This window comes from Erithacus rubecula (genome assembly GCF_903797595.1).
Source record: "Erithacus rubecula genome assembly, chromosome: 1".
In the NCBI taxonomy this organism is placed as follows: domain Eukaryota; kingdom Metazoa; phylum Chordata; class Aves; order Passeriformes; family Muscicapidae; genus Erithacus; species Erithacus rubecula.
This window is the reverse complement of record NC_136658.1, coordinates 1,209,345-1,226,131: the sequence shown is the minus strand read 5'-3', so window position 1 is coordinate 1,226,131 and position 16,787 is coordinate 1,209,345. Positions and strand designations below refer to the sequence as shown.

The following is a 16,787-nucleotide window of genomic DNA, read 5'->3' as shown; positions in this document are numbered from 1 at the left end:
GGACTTTCTTGTGCCCCAAAAGCCACAAGGAAGCTGCCAAAGCAGGCCTACATTGCATAGCTGGGATTTCAATTTGCTCTTGGATTCTTCTCTCAGGTTCTTGTGCTAGAGGGTCTCTGACCCCAGAGCCAGACAGGGTCTGTTGCCTTGATCAATGGAAATGAAATTGGCCAAGTCTGTCAGGAAAGCAAAACCATCCTGGGGTTTGCTTGGCCAGAGATGGAGCACAAAGATGTCCATACTAGCATTGAGTGTGAGTGCTGATAATTATGGGCTGTGTGGTGCCTCTGGCCCCTCAGGAGTCAGGGCAAGGCTGAAGGAAGGAAGGAGGGAAGCTGCCACAGCTGCAGGTGAGGGCAATATTGGCTGTTTCAAACTGCTTGGTGCAGAACTGGAAGAACAGCTTCCCTCCTTTCTCTCCAGCCCTGGGCAGAATATTAAGATGAAGTTGCACTAAGCTGTGTCTTGTGTGGGCTGTTGCTTTTTCTGGGTTTTTAATGTATTTCCAAGAGGGCCAGTGAGGAGCAAGTTGCTGGGTTGCATGATTTCTGACTGAGCTGCCACAGAAATGGGCATGTGCTTCCTGGCAAATCCAGATGTGACATGGAAATCCTAAGTGAGGATTTCCAGCCTTGACTACATGTGACACAGGTTTCTGAAAATGGAACTGACCTTGGCAGAATAGCAGCTGTGAAGGGAAGCAGAAAATCCATGTGCAGTGGTATTTCTTGGTCCTGCCTGCACCTTGTGCCTCTGCCTGCTGTGAACACTCCACAGCTCAGTGGAGTTCATGTCAGTGTTTGTGGGGTTTGATTTTTGTGGTCAGTTCCTCTAAACAACTCTCCTTTACTGGACACATCCCTGGAGTGGAATCAGACTCACCTTAGCCTGGAGGAACTCTCTGCTCCTCTGTTGAGGAGGGTTAGGAGTAAAGGAAAACAACCAAACCATGGGCATTTATCCTTGATGCCTGCAGCACCATGTTTTCCAAGTTTCCAGCACTGATGAATGTAAACAAGAAAATGCCTGTTCTTTCACTTCTCCAGCTCTCCCCCCACACCTCCCCTGCTCTTAGCCTTGCTGTGCCAATGTCCTGCCTCCTTTTAATGCCTGAAATAGTTAGGAATAAAAAAAGCTGGAAAAGGGCACTCTGAATTGGTGTCACCTGTCATGCATAAAACCCCATAGTGAGCAATCAGAGCACAAGTGTGAAAGCTGGGATCCTTTGACTTCTGCAGTGGACTTAATTTTCTTTTCCTCCTCTCTTTCAGGACAGGAAAAATCAGTACACCACTCCCACCTTTGTCAAAAGCTGCAGTGTCTGAGTAGCCAAAGCCAAGATGCTTCAGCACTGGGGGTCTGTGCTGGAGGGCTCCTGGTCCTGCCCATGCTGTGTGGGGTAAGTCACAGGGATTTCCTCCCTGCTGGGATTAGCTGCCTAGGGAATCTGGGATCAACTCCAGCTCTCCTGGTGTTCAGGGATGCAAGGTCTGAGGGACTACATTTGCCTGTGGCATTGCAGGTCAGCAAGAGGAAATGTGCAGTAGCTACCTGGACTTTCTTCCTTAGCTCAGTGCTAAGAAGAAGCCCAGAGCCCTGCAGGAATGAGATAAAAGACCAACACAAGCTCCTTTCCCCAAAGGGGTTCCAAAGTTTATTTCAGAAAGCTTCCAGGGGAAAAGAGAAAGCTGGGCTGGCTGGTTGTGGTGTTTTTAATCTCCTGCTAGGGGCAGAAGGAACCCAGACCCCAGCCAATTAACTTAGGGTGGAGGGGAAAGGATTAAACTGTGAGACTACAGGGGAGTTCAGGGAGAAACCATTCTCAGCTTTTGTCAAGAACAAAAGCAGGAGTAAATCCTCTCTGGGGATGTGCAGCAAAGGACTGAATAGCATGGAAGGAGAGTATTTATAAACTCTATCCTCCCAAAATTGGGGTAGAGCAGTGATGGGAGTCATTGGGTTTGGTCTGGGTCTCTTATTCTTTGTGCAATATTTAAAGTCTGTTGTATGATTTATTGTCCAGTATCTTTCTAACAAAAACTGACAGAAATTTAGGTTAAGCATTAGAAATTGGGTGCATTCACTGCAAAAACTTACCAAGGCTGGAGGACTGGGGTGATGACTGCCCCCAGGAAAAATTGCTTATTAATAGTGTGTCAGATTTCCCTCAGTGACTGTCAGCCCTGAATGGCTGTGAGTTCATGTTCTTCTCACTGGATAACTGAAAATAATTTCAGTATCATTAGAAATTTTAGAAAAATCCAGCTAAAAGTCTCACCTCTGTCCCCTCTAAGTTATCCCAGTTTTTCCCAGCTAGGAGCTGTACAGAAGTCAGACAGGGAAGTGGCATCAGGGAACAGCTGTAAATTCAAAGGAACAAAGGGAAGATGTACCAGCAAAGGGGAAAGGTTTCAAAAAACATTTCTGTGGACTAATTAATAATTATTTCTGATTCCCCAGTGAGAAGAACACAAACTCTCAGCCATTCAGGCCTGACTGTCCCCTGCAGCAAGAGCTCAGCACACATCCACAGAGGCAAGTCCAGCATCTGAAAGAAAAAAAAAAACACAGAAGAAAAAGGTGATTTCTTTTGCTTCAAAGGTATTTCAAAAGTTCTTAAAGCCCAACCAGCATTTGCTCTTGATTTTGGCTGGGTGAATCACAGGCAGTGGGCACAGCTGATGCCATTCACTCAGCTGGAAGCCCGGGGTGGCTCAGAGGGGACACAGAAGTGTTTGTGTAGGACAATGCCAGGGGATGCCAAGGGCAGGCAGGTGGCATTTGGAGGGGATTGCTGAGGGGCCTGAAGGGAGCCCAGCAGACAGTTTCCCTGGGAAAGGCCAGGCCCCTGGGCAGAGCAGGCAGGGCTCTGCAGGGGCAGCAGGGAGGGCTCAGCTCTGGGCACTCTCTGTGTCCCCCTGGGCTGGCACAGGCAGCCAGGAAGGGAGGAGAGGCTCCCTGGGGATGAGGCAGAGAGAGCAGGGGAGCAGCAGAAAGGCAAAGGGACCTGCCTGGCCACTGTGGGCAGCAGGATGGACACTGGGCTGAGCAGGGCAGGGCAGGAGGGGCTCTGAGCTCATCTGCAGGGACACAGGGAGGGCATGTTTGGGAGGGAAGAGCTGAGGGGATGAGTTCACTCACCCTTGTGTTTGCACAAAGCAGGACCAGAGGTGAAGGTGAATCCAAAGCCAGCCCTGTTCGATCTCTGAATTCCAGGATACGAACTGCCAAATAAGGGATTAAAAATTTCATTAAAATGAAATCCGGAGCATGAGGTTCCTGCAAATCTATCACATTGTTGTCATAGAATTCATAATAGAGTTTTGAGATTTTAATGGCAACAATGCAATTCTTCATTTGGATTAGTTACTGTGTGGGATTTGGGGTTTATCTGGATTTTAAAGCCCTGATGGTGGCCCTGACTCAGAAGCTGGTAGGAAAAGCAGAGTCAGAGCTCCTGGGGCACAGGGTGTGTTCCCCCAGAGTGGAGTGTGGAGGAATTGTTTGGGACTTGGCTTGTCCCTCTGGGTGATCACAGCCCAGTTGCTGTGATTTGTACAATTCCACACATTTGACTGCCCAAACTGCCCAGCCCAGGGGCTTGAGCTGACAGGGCAGCACAAAGATTGTTCTCTGTGCAGCGCCCAGATTTGGGCTCACTGTCAGCTTTGCTGGTTCCCATGAATTATCCCACAGCCCCCAGCTCCCTGCTCAGTTCCTGCTGCCATAACCTCACAGTGCCTCATGGAGGGTGGATATTCCCATGCAGAGCTGCTGCTTGAACACCAGCTGTGCCAGGAACCAGCAGAGCTCCCAAGGAACCTCAGCAGCATGGGAACAGGGACAGGTGTGTATTGCAAAGAATTTGCTATTTCAGACCCTCATCCCCAGCCCCAGCCATGTCCCTGGGGGCCCTTGACAGAGTTGCTGGAGTTCAGCTGATGCAGCCCCCTGAGCTGGGCTCCAGGTGATATTCCCAAGCAGGAGAAGGCAGGGCCAGGGGCGCTCCCAGCCCGTGCCAAGGCAGCTCCCCGTGCCCAGGGGAGGACATCTCTCCCTGCAGCAGCTCAGCTCCTTCCAGAGCCTCAGCAGGGGCCTCTGCAGGTTCTTTTCCCTCAGCACAGGCTGCACATCCCTGCCTTCAGCACACCTCCAGCGGGACCCACCTGGGAAAGCTTTCCATCTCTTCTGTACTTCCAGCTGCCACTCTCCAGAAGAACTTTAGTCATGCAGCAAAGGAAACCTCATGGCTTGTCCTGCTCATTTCTCTCTACAAAAAGACATTGCAAGAGCAAATCTACAGCTGCTGGTAAATCCTGGAAAGGGCAGGAAAATCAGGATTATAGGAAGAGTTTGGTGTTGTCATGTCAGCTGCCAGCCAGTTCTACCCTACAGCCATGGCAGGGGCTGGTGTGTAAAGCAGCTTTAGCAGAAAAGAAGGAACTACAATTCCCTTGCTGGTGCCAAGGATTCCCATCCTTGGGAGGTTCATACCTGTGCTCCAGAGGCTGGCTCAGTCAGCTGATGCAGAGTCCTGGCAATGCCAAGGTTATTAGTTCAATTCTCCCACGTGCTGTGTCCTCGAGAGTCAGATTTTAGGAAGCCTCTCAGTCCCAGTATATCCTGTGACCTGGAAGTAAAGAGAAAAATCCTCATCTTGGTTTTGATAAAAGAGGTTTTGCCGTTGCAAAGCAAGGGGAAGGGGAGCATCTCACCCGGCAGGTGCAGCAGAAGCAGCCCGAGTGGAGCCGTGCCCGGCCCCGGCCGAGCGGCTCCTGCCGCGCTCCAGCCCCGCTCGCTGCGCAGGGTTCCGGGCAGGAGCCCCGGGCTGTGCGGGCACGGGGAACGGGGAGCCGGGCGCTGTCCCGGGCGCGGTTCCCGGCACAGCCCCGGCTCCCCGCGGCCGCGGCGGGATCGTGCCCGGAGTCCCGCGGCCGCCGGGCCGGAGCGGCAGCGGCAGCGCCGGGCTCGGTCCCAGCGCCCGTCCGGGGCGGCTGCTGCTGCTGCTGCTGCCCGCGGCGATCCCGGTCCCGATTCCAGCCCGGCCCGGGGAGAGGCGGCACCGCTCGGAACCCCCAGCGACACCGGCAGAAGCCCGAGCCGACCCCCGATCCCGTCTGAGCACCGCGGGGTCCGCGCAGCACCGGGAGCGGTCCCTGGGTCGGGCTGGGCGCAGCGATCCGGACGAGCATCCCGCAGCATCCCGCAGCATCCCGCAGCATCCCGCAGCATCCCGCAGCATCCCGCAGCATCCTGGCAGAAGCGATCCCGTATGGAGCGGGGCGGGAGCGGATCGGCCGCTTTTAAAGGGCGCGGGAGGGGCGGGGCCGGGGTGGGCGGGGCCTGCACAGGTGCGCGGGGCGGAAGCTGCACAGGTGTGCGGGGCCCCAGAGCGCATGCGCGGGGCGGGGCTGAGGGGGATTTAAGCGGCGGCGCGAGCCCGGCGGAGCCATTTGCTCGTCGGAGGTTGTGGTGCGCGGGTCGGGCTCTGTCTCTCTTTTTCTCTATATTTATGTTTTTTTTGCTTTTTTTTCTTTTTCTTGTTTCTCCTCTATTCTTCCCTCCCTTCCTCCCCTCCCCTACCCCCTACACACCCCCCCCCCCCAACCCCCCCCCCCTCCCCCCCTAGCCCCCCCCTCCCCTCCCCCCCAAATTCTCCCTTCCGTCCCCCCCGGCCCGGCGGCCGGCCCCGCCCGGCGGCCCCGCCCACCCCATACCCCGCCCTATACCTATACACACCCTACCCTATCCTATTCTACCCTACCCTATTCTACCCTGCCCTGCCCTACCCTACCCTATTCCTTTTTCCTTCTGCTGTTCCTTCTACCGTTCCTTCTCCCCCAACCCTGGGGTCCCCGGGCTCTCTCCCCGCTGCCCCCCACTCCCATCCTCCGTCCCCATTTTTGTTTTTTTTTTTTTTTTTTTTCCCCGCACGGCGGGGTTCGGGGTGCCGGATAATAAAGGCCGTCGTGCCCTGAGCCGGCGCCCCCCACGGTCCCTGCAGCCCCACACGGGGACCGCCCGCTCTGCGGGGGTCCCCATTCCGGTCCAATACACGGCCCGACACCGCCGGGGTTCCGGCTTTCCCTACATCACACGGGGGGTCCCGGGGTGGGGGGTTCAGGATGGGACCCTCTCACTAGGAGGGGGTCCCGGGGGGTGGGCGGGGTTAGGCGGGGGGGGTGGGAGGGCCCCCTCCGGGGGGGGGGCCCTGGGGGGGGCGGGGGGCGGGGCCCCTCCGGGGGAGGGGGCGGGGTGGGAGGGGCGGGGGGGGTCCGCCCCCCTTAGCCCCTCCCACCCTGGCCCCTCCTACCCGGACGGGTCCCGCCCCCTGGCCCACCCCAGGACCCCCCTCCGGACGGGGCCCGGGGGAGGGAGGGAGGGGTGGGGGGGCAGGAGAGGAGGGGCCATTCGTGTGTGTCTTATTTTTTTTTTGTTCACGCTGCAGAGTGACGTGACCCCCTCTGCTTCCCCCCCCCCCCCCCCGGACCCCGTCCGGAGGAGGGCCCTGGGGTGGGGCCAGGGGCGGGGCCCGTCCGGGGGGAGAGGCCAGGGTGGGAGGGGCTAAGGGGGCGGACCCCCCTGCCCCTCCCACCCCGGCCCTCCCCCCGGAGGGGCCCCGCCCCCCGCCCCGCCCCAGGGGCCCCCCCCCGGAGGGGGCCCCCCCCCCCCCCCCCCCCAGGACCCCCTCCTAGTGAGGGGGTCCATCCTAACCCCCCCACCCCACCCCGCATTCCCTCCTGAGGAGGGGCCCCCCGACCCCCCGGGACCCCCAGTGTGATGTGGGGACAGCCGGACACCGGCGCTGTAGGGCGGTGTTGTTTGTGGGGGGACCCGCCGAGCGGCTCCGGCCCCGTGGGGGGATTCCCGCGAGGGGCGCCGGCTCCGGCCCTCTGGGCTTTATTATCCGGCACCCCGAACCCCGCGGCTGCGGGGGAAAGGGGGAAAGGGGGGACGGAGGATGGGAATAGGGGCAGACGGGGCGGTGTGCAGGGCAGACAAGGGGAGAAGGGACGGAGAGGAAGGACACAGGGAGGAGAAGGGCAGGGAGCAGATCGGGCTGCGGAGAAAAGCGGGAGGGGAAGGGAAAGGCCGGGGGGGAGAGAGGGATGGTGGACACAGGAAGGGAATAGGAAAAGGTAGCGGGGTAGGGACAGGAGAGGAAGAATAGGGGGGGTCAGGTTTGGGGGAGAAAGAACAGGAAGACGGTGAGAAGGGAGGAAAGGTAAGGGGGGAACAGGAGGAGAGAGGGAAAGGGGAGGAAAAAGGCTCAGTTTGAAGAGGAAAGAGAAAGGCGGGAAAGGGAGAAAAAGAAACAGAACACGAGGAGAAGGAAGGAGGGGGAGAGGGTTTGAGAGGAGGGAAAGCCGAAGTCCATCCTGTCTCTGTGTGCGGAGCTCCGACAGCAGCCATCCGTCCGCAGCCAGCTCAGCCTGAGCAAATGGCGGCCGAGCTCATTTCCGGCAATTAAATCACCTCGGCCCCGCCCCGCGCAGCCGCACTAGGGCCCAGCCCGCGCAGCCGCACTGGGGCCCGCGCACCTGAGCCGTGCCCGGTACCGCCCCGGGTACCGCCCCCGGTACCGCCCTGAATCCCCGCCCGGTACCGCCCCCCGTACCGCCCCCGGTACCGCCCTGAGTCACCGCCCGGTACCGCCCCCAGTACCGCCCCCGGTACCGCCCTGAGTCACCGCCCGGTACCGCCCCCAGTACCGCCCCCGGTACCGCCCTGAGTCACCGCCCGGTACCGCCCCCGGTACCGCCCTGAGTCACCGCCCGGTACCGCCCCCGGTACCGCCCTGAATCCCCGCCCGGTACCGCCCCCAGTACTGCCCTGAATCCCCGCCCGGTACCGCCCCCGGTACCGCCCTGAATCACTGCCCGGTACCGCCCTGAATCACTGCCCGGTACTGTCCTGAATCATCTCCCGGTCCCGCCCTGCCCGGACCCGGGCGGTACCATCGCTCCCGGTCTTTCTCCCGGGCCGAACCGGGACCCCCTCCAGCATAAGCATGGAATTCTTGATGAGAAAACTCAAAACTCAGAGATACGTCATCTGAGGGGAGAGCAGAGATGCTGCTGTAAATTCCAAATGCATTGGGAAAAATAAATCTCAGGAAGAGCTCATTGCCAGAGCGGCCGGGTGGTGTCCGTGGTCCCAGCTGCTCCCAAGGGCTTTTCAACCCGCGGGGCTGTAAGGAAATTAAACAAGACTCCAACCAAGGGATGATCGAACCCCTTATCAATGATTTGCTTTAATTAAACAACTCAAAGTAATTAACACAACGTTGATACAGTATGATTCTGTTTAATTGAGTTATAGAGAAATAAGGATGGGAACTCTTTGAAGGGATCTACAGGGCACAGCTGCAGAGTCTTGGGATTCAGGGGGAAAAAAACCCCAAGTCTTCAGTTTTTGGCATCTTTCACTACGTGGCCATTGACAGCAAACACGGCTCCAGCCTCAGGGAGATGTGGAGATTTTACAGGTCCTGTCCTCACCTCAGCCTTTCAGCAGGTGGAGTCTGCAGGGAGAGGGAAGAAAATGGATCAGAGTGGACAACCTACTTCCAAAAAATCATCATCATCATCATCCATAAAGCACTAAGTAGAGCTGTAAGAATTTCCCCAGATGTTCATTTCCCTGTGACTGACCTGCCATGGACAGATTATGGAAAGCCCAGAAGTAAAAAAAACATAAAACATCCCAAAATCAAGCTCCTGGGATGTGACCATCTCTTCTCTCACCTACTGGTGGAAGCACAAATAATGATGTGCCCACACGGCGGCAGCACTGACAGGGGACGGACAGAGAGAAGGGAGAGGCAAAAAGGAGTCCCAATCCTTCAAAAAAATCCTCTTAAATGAATGCCCCAAAACCGCGACCTAAACTAAAAAAACCTCTGCCTCTAACGAAATACAAATGAAAAAAAAAACACCTTTATATATATATATATAAAATATATTTATTCATATTTAATTTATATTAATAATCTATGCATATCTTATATAATCAATTTAATTTCTATTCTAACATACATACAATATTTTTATTTATTATACATGTGTCTTTATATTACTAATATTTATTTCTATTTTATGTATATTTGTATCTTTTTATATTAGATATTTGTATGTTTATATTTTTTAATATTACCTATTAAAAATCCTTGCCTCTAAGCAAATCAAAACAAAAAAACCGCCTTTATTTTAAACTCTATTTAAATATATTTTTCTATTTATATTTTTCATATTTATATCTGTAATTTATATTGATATCTATATTATGTTTATGTAATATTATAATAATATATACAATATGATTTCTATTAAATACTACATATATACATTATATTTTATGCATGTTTGTACTTACATATATTTATATATCTGTATCTATTTATTGCATATGTGGAGCTGATCAGCAGACATCACTCCTTCCCTTTGCTTCCTCTGACCACTCACTCACAAAGGTACCTTATTGTTGTTGCCACTTCCAATTTTACAGTATTTTTACAAGGCAAAAAGATGTTTTTTAAAATATATTTTACCAAGAACAGCACTGTGGAAGGAGAGCTGATCCCACAAACGAGGATTTCCATCCAGTGGCACTGATTACACTCGCCAGTGTTAATGACAACAAGCTCCAACAAACTTTCCACTCCAAACTCTCCTCCCACACTTTACAGTCCTTCACACTGAAGTTTTTCTGAACTTGGAGAAATACAAGAAACAACGAGTTTGGTTGTAGCTTGTGTTAAGTACATTTTCCTTTCCTACCTCAGTTTTCTGCAGGAACCAGAGCTCAGTCTCGGAAGGGATGCCCAAAAATGCAGCAGCCCAGGGGAGCCCTGTGGCTGTCCATGGCTCCCTGCCAGGCTGCAGCCAGGGGACCTGGGCTCAGGGGCAGGACAAGAGGACAGGAGGCTGCAGTGAGGAGGGTTTGGCTCCAGGGGGATTTTGGGCCAAGCAGGTTTTGGGGAGCTGTTCCAGGCACAGGAGCCCCCAGGGATGGTGGAGGGCAGGGGGGCAAGGTCTGCACCCTGCCTCCTGCAGCACCCTTCGGCCCCTTGGCACGGCTGGAGACTGCAGAACCTCTGCCACACACAGAGAGGAACAAACAGCACTCAGCACTGCTGGGGAAACCATGAAAATACAAGGCTGAGCATTTCCCCACTCACCAGTGGCTTGTACTGAACCAGCACCCCAAAGCCCCGTTCACTGACAGCTCTACAAACCCAGCGAGGTGCTTGTGAAGGAACTCACCCAGCCCCAGCCACCAGAGCTGCAAAGAAACCACCTGTTTAAAACTCCAAATAAAACCACATTTTGTTATTCTGGACACTTGCCTGCTATATTCTGGTTGTCCTTCTTGCTTTCCCGCAGAAACAGGGTAGTTTATCCTGCTGCAGCATTAATTTTCTATTTGTGTATTAATTAGGATTTTCCCTGTGGTTTTGTACTTTGCATCTCGAGGATTACCCAACACAGTTGGGTTAAATCCAAGCCACCTCACCCTTGGGTTGTCCTGCTGAGCCACTAAACTGCACATGGCAAAAAAGAGAGTGCAGGGCAGTTTGTGTCTGAAATAAATCCAGACCATATTACCTGGATCTTACCTCTGGCACACACTCACGCGGGTGGGATTTGCAAAGTTTTTTGTTTAGCTTAGTTCCCACTGTAAGTTGAACTTTCACAAATAAAAACCTGGAGATAAAATCTAAGACCGAGCTTTTCTTTCTCATGACTGTGAATGAAATCCTTATCCAGTCATTATATCTAAAGCATGACAAGGTACAGGGTTTCTCTGGACTTTGTTGACTTTGATCCAAGTTGATATTTTAAAATATATATCCCATAAATATATCACTATATTTTTACACAGACAGTGTTTTGGTCGCATTCCATTAGGTGCCTTTCAGGGGCCAAAATAACATTCCTGAGTGCATAAACATCTTGAGAGACTCTCATTCAAAAAAAAAAAAAAAAAAAAAAAAAAAAAAAGGAAACAATATTTTTCAGATCCTGCTCCCGGTTCCAGCCTCTCAGGCGCTTCCAGGGGGAACACACCCAGCTGGTGCCGTGTGGAATGTTTGAGCACTCGGTGAACGAGAGCTGGCAGAAGCAGCAGCAATAGCACAAATGATTAACCCCCTCCGTGGGCAGCCCACGGTGCCCTGGCAGCAGCAGCAGGTACAAAGTTCTCAAGCAACATTTGCACAAGCTCTTTCTGCTGCGAGGCTCGTGTTTCAGGTTTGCTGAGCTCGGGAGAGAGGGGGGCAGCAGGGACGGAGCTCAGCCCAGCCCTGGGTGAATGCTGCTGTTAATGGTGCCAAGGCTTTCCTGCTGACACCACTCCAATTATGTGCACACTCTGGTTGTCAGCAGCACTTCCAACAGCAGGCTTTCCTCTGGAGAGCCAGTTCCCGGTGAAGGGACAATTGCCATGTCACCTGGAAGTGCCACAGGAGGTGAGCTGAGCGAGTGCAACCCTCTGCCAGCATCCCCTGCAGGCAGGGAGCAGCTCTGGCAACCCAGAGTGAGATGGACATTCCAGCCCCAGCTCAGCTCCCTGCTTTTCCCAGACAATCACCACCAGCAGGAAATATCCCATATTTGCATCAGATGTATGATTGCCACAGGAAACATCACTCCGAAAATTCCCTCTTATTTTAAATCATATATAATCTCACTGAGAATTTGCTCCCTCAAGGGTGTTATCCTTGCTCTAGGACACCTTTTTGCTCTGCCCCCCAGGAGTCCTGGCACTGATTACCAACACCATCAGTCTGTGAAATGACTTCAGGTTTTCATTCTCCTATGGAGCAACCTGACACATCTGCCCCTCTGACCCTTCTGTTGTGCCACATTCGTGTAGGGATGTGAAGAAGGGCAGATCTTGGAACTCACTTTGTTGAGGAAACAATAAACCTGGCCAAAACATCAGGGCAGGTTTGGAGATCAGACTAAAAGAAAGAGAAAGCCTACACAAGAGGGCCTGAGGGGTGAGAAGAGTGGTAGGAGAAGTAAAATGAGACATTGCCATTAAAAAAAAAAAGTTCACAAACCTCTTTAAATCAGCCAAGGGCCACCTGGAGGGCGCTGGACCTCTCCCCTGATGGAGGATGCTCAGGGTGCTGCTGTGCCACAAGCACAGCCCTGTTTCCCCCTGAGCCTCCTCTCCAGGCACAGCAGCACCGGCACTCCAAGCAGTTTATTCACACTCCAAATTACCAGCTCTGCCTGCCTCTCTCCACAGCATCTTTACAGGGTTAAACTACAGATCCCAAGGTGGCTCTCAGACAAACAGTTCCCATGTATTTATGTGGATCACGTTCTTTTCACCTGGTTTGGTGTTGTCAAACAAATTTCTGCTTCATTAGTGTCACCTGAGCCATGACTCAGGTCTTTTGGACCAGTCTGGTGTGAGAAACAACCACAACTCCCCTGCATCCTTCCCTGGCCTAATGAGGTCCCAGACAAGTAATTTAAAATTACCTGGGCATTAAGTGATTTATAGCTCAGTGATAGAGATGAATAAACCCCCGTGGGCAGCAGGGGAGGGGATTGTGCCCCTCTGCCCCTGAGCTCAGGTGGGATCCCACCTGCAGAGCTGGACACAGGAGCAGGAGTGGAGCTGCTGGAGAGAGCCAGAGGAGGAATGGCTCCAGGCTGACACAGAGTGGGTTCAGATGGGATTTTGGGCAGGAATTCCTCCCTGGGAGGGTGGGCAGCCCTCGCTGTGGCTGCCCCTGGATCCTGGCAGGGTCCAGAGCCAGGCTGGACAGGGCTGGAGCAATGGGACAGCGGGAGGCGTCCCCGCCCACGGACGGGGTGAATCCAGCCCAAACCCTTCCGCGATTACACAGAGTCCCAGGTACTCTAAAATCTTTCTGTGATTCTGATTTAGGTTCAGAACAGCCTGCGAGCAGAGCAGCTCTAGCGAACACAGGCGGAGCTGCCGCGGGCCGAGCGGCGCCGCCAGCAGCAGCTCCCGCTCCCGGGGGCCGTGACGCGCCTCCCGCCGCCAGGGGGCGCCCCCGCCGCGCCCCCGCCGCTTCCCCGCGCCGCGATTGGCCGGGCGGCGCGCGGTGCGCAGCGCCATTGGCCGCGGCGCCGGACGCCCGCCCTATATAAGGGGAGAGAGGGCGGGGCCTGACCGCAGTCCGCGGGTGCTGCGGGTGGGAACAAGATGGCGGCGGTGCGGGCTGTGTGCGTGATGCGGGGCGAGGGGGCTGTGCAGGGCGTCATCCACTTCGAGCAGCAGGTGAGGGCACGGCCGGGCCGCTGAGACCCCCCCGCCGGCGGGTGCGAAGCCCCCCGGATCTCCATCTTCATCATGCTCCCCGTGGGCAGCGGGGCGGGCTCAGCTCGAGGGCGCCGCGGGTCCAAATGGCCGCGGCCCTTCGGAGCTGCGCCGGCCCGTGGGTCGGCCGAGGAACCGCGGCCGCGGGGTCACTCGCGCTCCGCGGTGAAAGTACGGGATCTTTCTGGAAGGCCCCACCAGATAACGGGTGCTCCTTGCCCTTGGTGATAAAACAGGGGAAGGGATACGTTTGAGGGCGTTAAACGGACACAAACATTCTGTACAGCGTTGTGGCGGGGCCTCCAGTGCTTTCTGTCACCGTCGTTTGACACGGAGCCGTGCAATGCCAAAGTCCTTGTGCTGATGAATGCTCTCCTTTAAGGGTACTGGGCCGGTGAAAGTCACTGGGAAGATCACTGGGTTGGCCGATGGGGAGCACGGCTTCCACGTCCATGAGTTCGGTGACAACACCAATGGTGAGTTGTCCCTCCGCGCCTTGGGCTCCGGCTGGAAAGCGCCTGCCCGGCTCGGAGGAGCTGCTCGTGCTCTCACGGCTGCAGATCTGTGTGAGAAAGATCTGCACATCTGTGTGACCTCTGCCGAGGAGTTGCTTCTTGGATAATACTCTGAGCATGTTGGGGCTGGTGGTCAAGATTTGACATACCAAGCAGTCACCTGAACGCTTGGATAACCCAAGTTATGAAATAAGCAAGCTGGCTGAGCCCGGGGCTTGTAAGTGTGTAGCAGGTGATTTATCTCCAGGGGATTAGCAGGGCATGGCGCGGGAGAGGAGCGGCTTGCTGTGGCTGGGAGCGGTGTGGGAGCAGCAGGTTTGTCCTGGGATCCTGCTCTGATGCTGTGCTGTGTTCCAGGCTGCACCAGTGCTGGCCCCCACTTCAACCCCGAGCGGAAGCAGCACGGGGGTCCCAGCGATGCTGAGAGGTGAGTCCAGGGCGTGGACACTGCTGGGGGCTTGGGAAAAACCCTGGTAATTCCTGCAGAGCTCCCGGGGTCACTTAGCCACACTTCTGTAACTCCAGCAGTTTGTTTCTCTCTGAGTACGGTGTGAAATGCTCTCCTGGGGGCATTTTCTGGTGTTGTCGTGGCTTGTGAGGAGGGGACTGCAATGGCCTGGTGCTCATGCTGGGTGTGAGACCTGGCTCTTCTCTGGGAGCAGCTCTCCCAGCCCAGCTCCCTTGGGTGGCTGCCAGAGGAAGTGGTGTGGCTGTGCCTGCTGGGTTTGGGAAGCAGAGCTGGGAGCAGGGCTCAGGAACCAGCCTGCCATCGGGATCAGCCTTGCAATGTTCACATGAGTGCTCCTCGTGTGGCTGATAAATCCCACCTGAGCCACAGGCCAGCAGAGCTGGATGCTGGATGTGGGCCAGCTCCTGCATGACACAGCATGAAACTTGTCTCAGGGCCCTGGCAGCCACTGCTCAGGGCTAAAGGTTGGGATTGCACGGGCATTGTGGCTTCTGGAGCCTCGGCAGATCCTGCTCCTGGTGTGGCTGTGGGCAGGGGAATTCCTTAGGAGGGGTGCAAGAAGTAGATCGTGCTTTTACCAGTGTACAGAAACAACTGGACTGAAGCTTCCTGGAAGCTTGAATTTAGCAAATTCCTCAAGGGAGAGCTGCCATTAACCTAGTTTTAAAGGACTTGGTTAAAAATAAGCAATCTGTGGTCAGCACTGGGCTGGCTGAGCTGGTCATACAGCAGAGATATGTCAGTATTCCAGGTTCTGAATCTGGACAGAGGAGCCTGACAGAACAGGGTCAGCTGCATTTTGAGTGAATGCTGTGCTTAGGGCAGGTGTGTAGGACACAGCACACCAGAATGTCCAAAGTCTTGTGAAAATTCCACTGCTTGAGGCTCAGTTCTTCAGGGAAGGCTTAGCAGAGATGTAGCTCTGATAGAAGCTGTGTGGGAGAGCAGTATGCCAAGTGATGGGGCAATGCCAGACTGAAATAATCATCCTTGGTACTGGCTGGAACTGAGCAGTTCCTGCATTGCCTTTGACCTGCTGCCTGACAAACTGCTTTTCCTAATCCTCCTTAAACCAAAAGCCTATAGCTGCCAGTGGAATAGCTGAGCTGTCATGGACAGCAAAAGCTCTGAGAACAGTAGCAGTGTTCCACCAAGCCTGCAGGAAAGGCTGTTCACTGGATTTGGTGGCCATTATTACGTTGTAACATAAACTCCCAGCCTTCCCTTGGCAGAGTTTTCAGTCAGTCCAGGCCACTTTGTGAGTTTGCCATGTTTCTGTGCAGGCACGTGGGAGACCTGGGCAATGTGACTGCCAAAGGAGGCGTGGCTGAGGTGGAGATCCAGGATTCTGTCATTTCCCTCTCGGGCCCACACTGCATCATCGGCCGTACCATGGTGGTGAGTGCTGAGGGACACTGCAGAGCAGGGAGAGGGCATTTACAGCCCTCCCTCTGTGTCTTCACTGCCATGAACCCTCATTCCCTGGCAGCCTTTGGAGATGTCCCTCTCTAACTCTGCCCCTTCCTGCTGTGGGTGCCTGAATCTCTTAGATCCAGTTGGGAGTTTTTAGCAGGGCTGTCAGTTTGGCACTGGTGCTGCTGCTGCTGCTGCCAGGAGCAGTGATGACTGGATCCACAGTTGGATCAATTCAGGTCCCTTCAATTCTCTTGCAGGTGCACGAGAAGCGGGATGACCTGGGCAGAGGGGGAGACAACGAGAGCAAGTTAACTGGAAACGCAGGGCCCCGCCTGGCCTGCGGGGTGATTGGGATTGCCAAGAGCTAAGTGTGGTACCTGCACTGCTCTTCATTGCTGCTCGTGCCCTTCCTCATGCCAGCTCAAGATTTGTCATTCATCTCCTGCTCCTCTGCATCCCGAGCAGCACTCACACTGGAGACTGACCGAGTTTTGTATGATGTACATTCAATTAAAGTGTCCCTGATGGAACGGCTCTGTGGTCTCTGCTCACGCTCCTGCTGTCACCATTCCGTGTCACATCCCTGCTGTGAGGGAAGATGTGAGTCCTGCTCCTGTCCCAGACTCTGGATGTGCCCCACACGCTCTGGCAAAGAGCAGCAGCCCCTGCGTGTGCCAGGGCTTCCTCCTGGGGCAGGGGCAGCATTTGTAGGCTTCAAACTTGTGTAATAAATGTTCTGGGCAGATACATCCGGGTCTGGCTGTCTGTGAACAGGGAACCACCCCAAACCTGCCCCTGCTGGGAAGGGGGGCCTGGGCTTCAGCAGGTGGGTGGTTAAATTCCATCCAGGAGGAAGTTCCAGGCAGTATCCCAGGAGTGACCACTGTGTGCCAGTGCCAGCCTCCATCCTGTTCTGCTGTGTCCTTCTGAAACAGATTTCTGGGTCTCTATTTGAATGGAGAAAATGAGTCATTTTAATGAGGACTTGTATCAATGTTCCTTTCTTCTGTCCTTCAGGATATTCATGGAAGTAGCAGGCTGTAGTTCTAGGAAACTCCATTCCACTGAAGCACATTGCTAAG

At 54.6% G+C, this 16,787-nt stretch overlaps 1 protein-coding gene and 1 long non-coding RNA gene across 2 annotated transcripts; one reads left to right on the top strand and one right to left on the bottom strand.

Annotated features, from left to right (window-relative positions):
* Positions 1–2,347: 2,347 nt before the first annotated feature.
* Positions 2,348–4,210, bottom strand: LOC306807183. Its single transcript, XR_013775656.1, has 2 exons — positions 4,167–4,210; positions 2,348–2,548 (listed from the first exon to the last, which is right to left on the bottom strand). It is a non-coding gene; the product is annotated as an uncharacterized lncRNA (long non-coding RNA).
* A 2,937-nt stretch (positions 4,211–7,147) lies between these two features.
* On the top strand, positions 7,148–16,454 carry SOD1 (superoxide dismutase 1). Its single transcript, XM_079321687.1, has 6 exons — positions 7,148–7,156; positions 13,190–13,266; positions 13,688–13,781; positions 14,178–14,247; positions 15,573–15,687; positions 15,963–16,454. Exons 2-6 carry the CDS (start codon positions 13,192–13,194, stop codon positions 16,071–16,073), a joined length of 465 nt encoding a protein of 154 aa, XP_079177813.1. The 5' UTR covers positions 7,148–7,156; positions 13,190–13,191; the 3' UTR covers positions 16,074–16,454.
* The last annotated feature ends 333 nt before the right edge of the window (positions 16,455–16,787 follow it).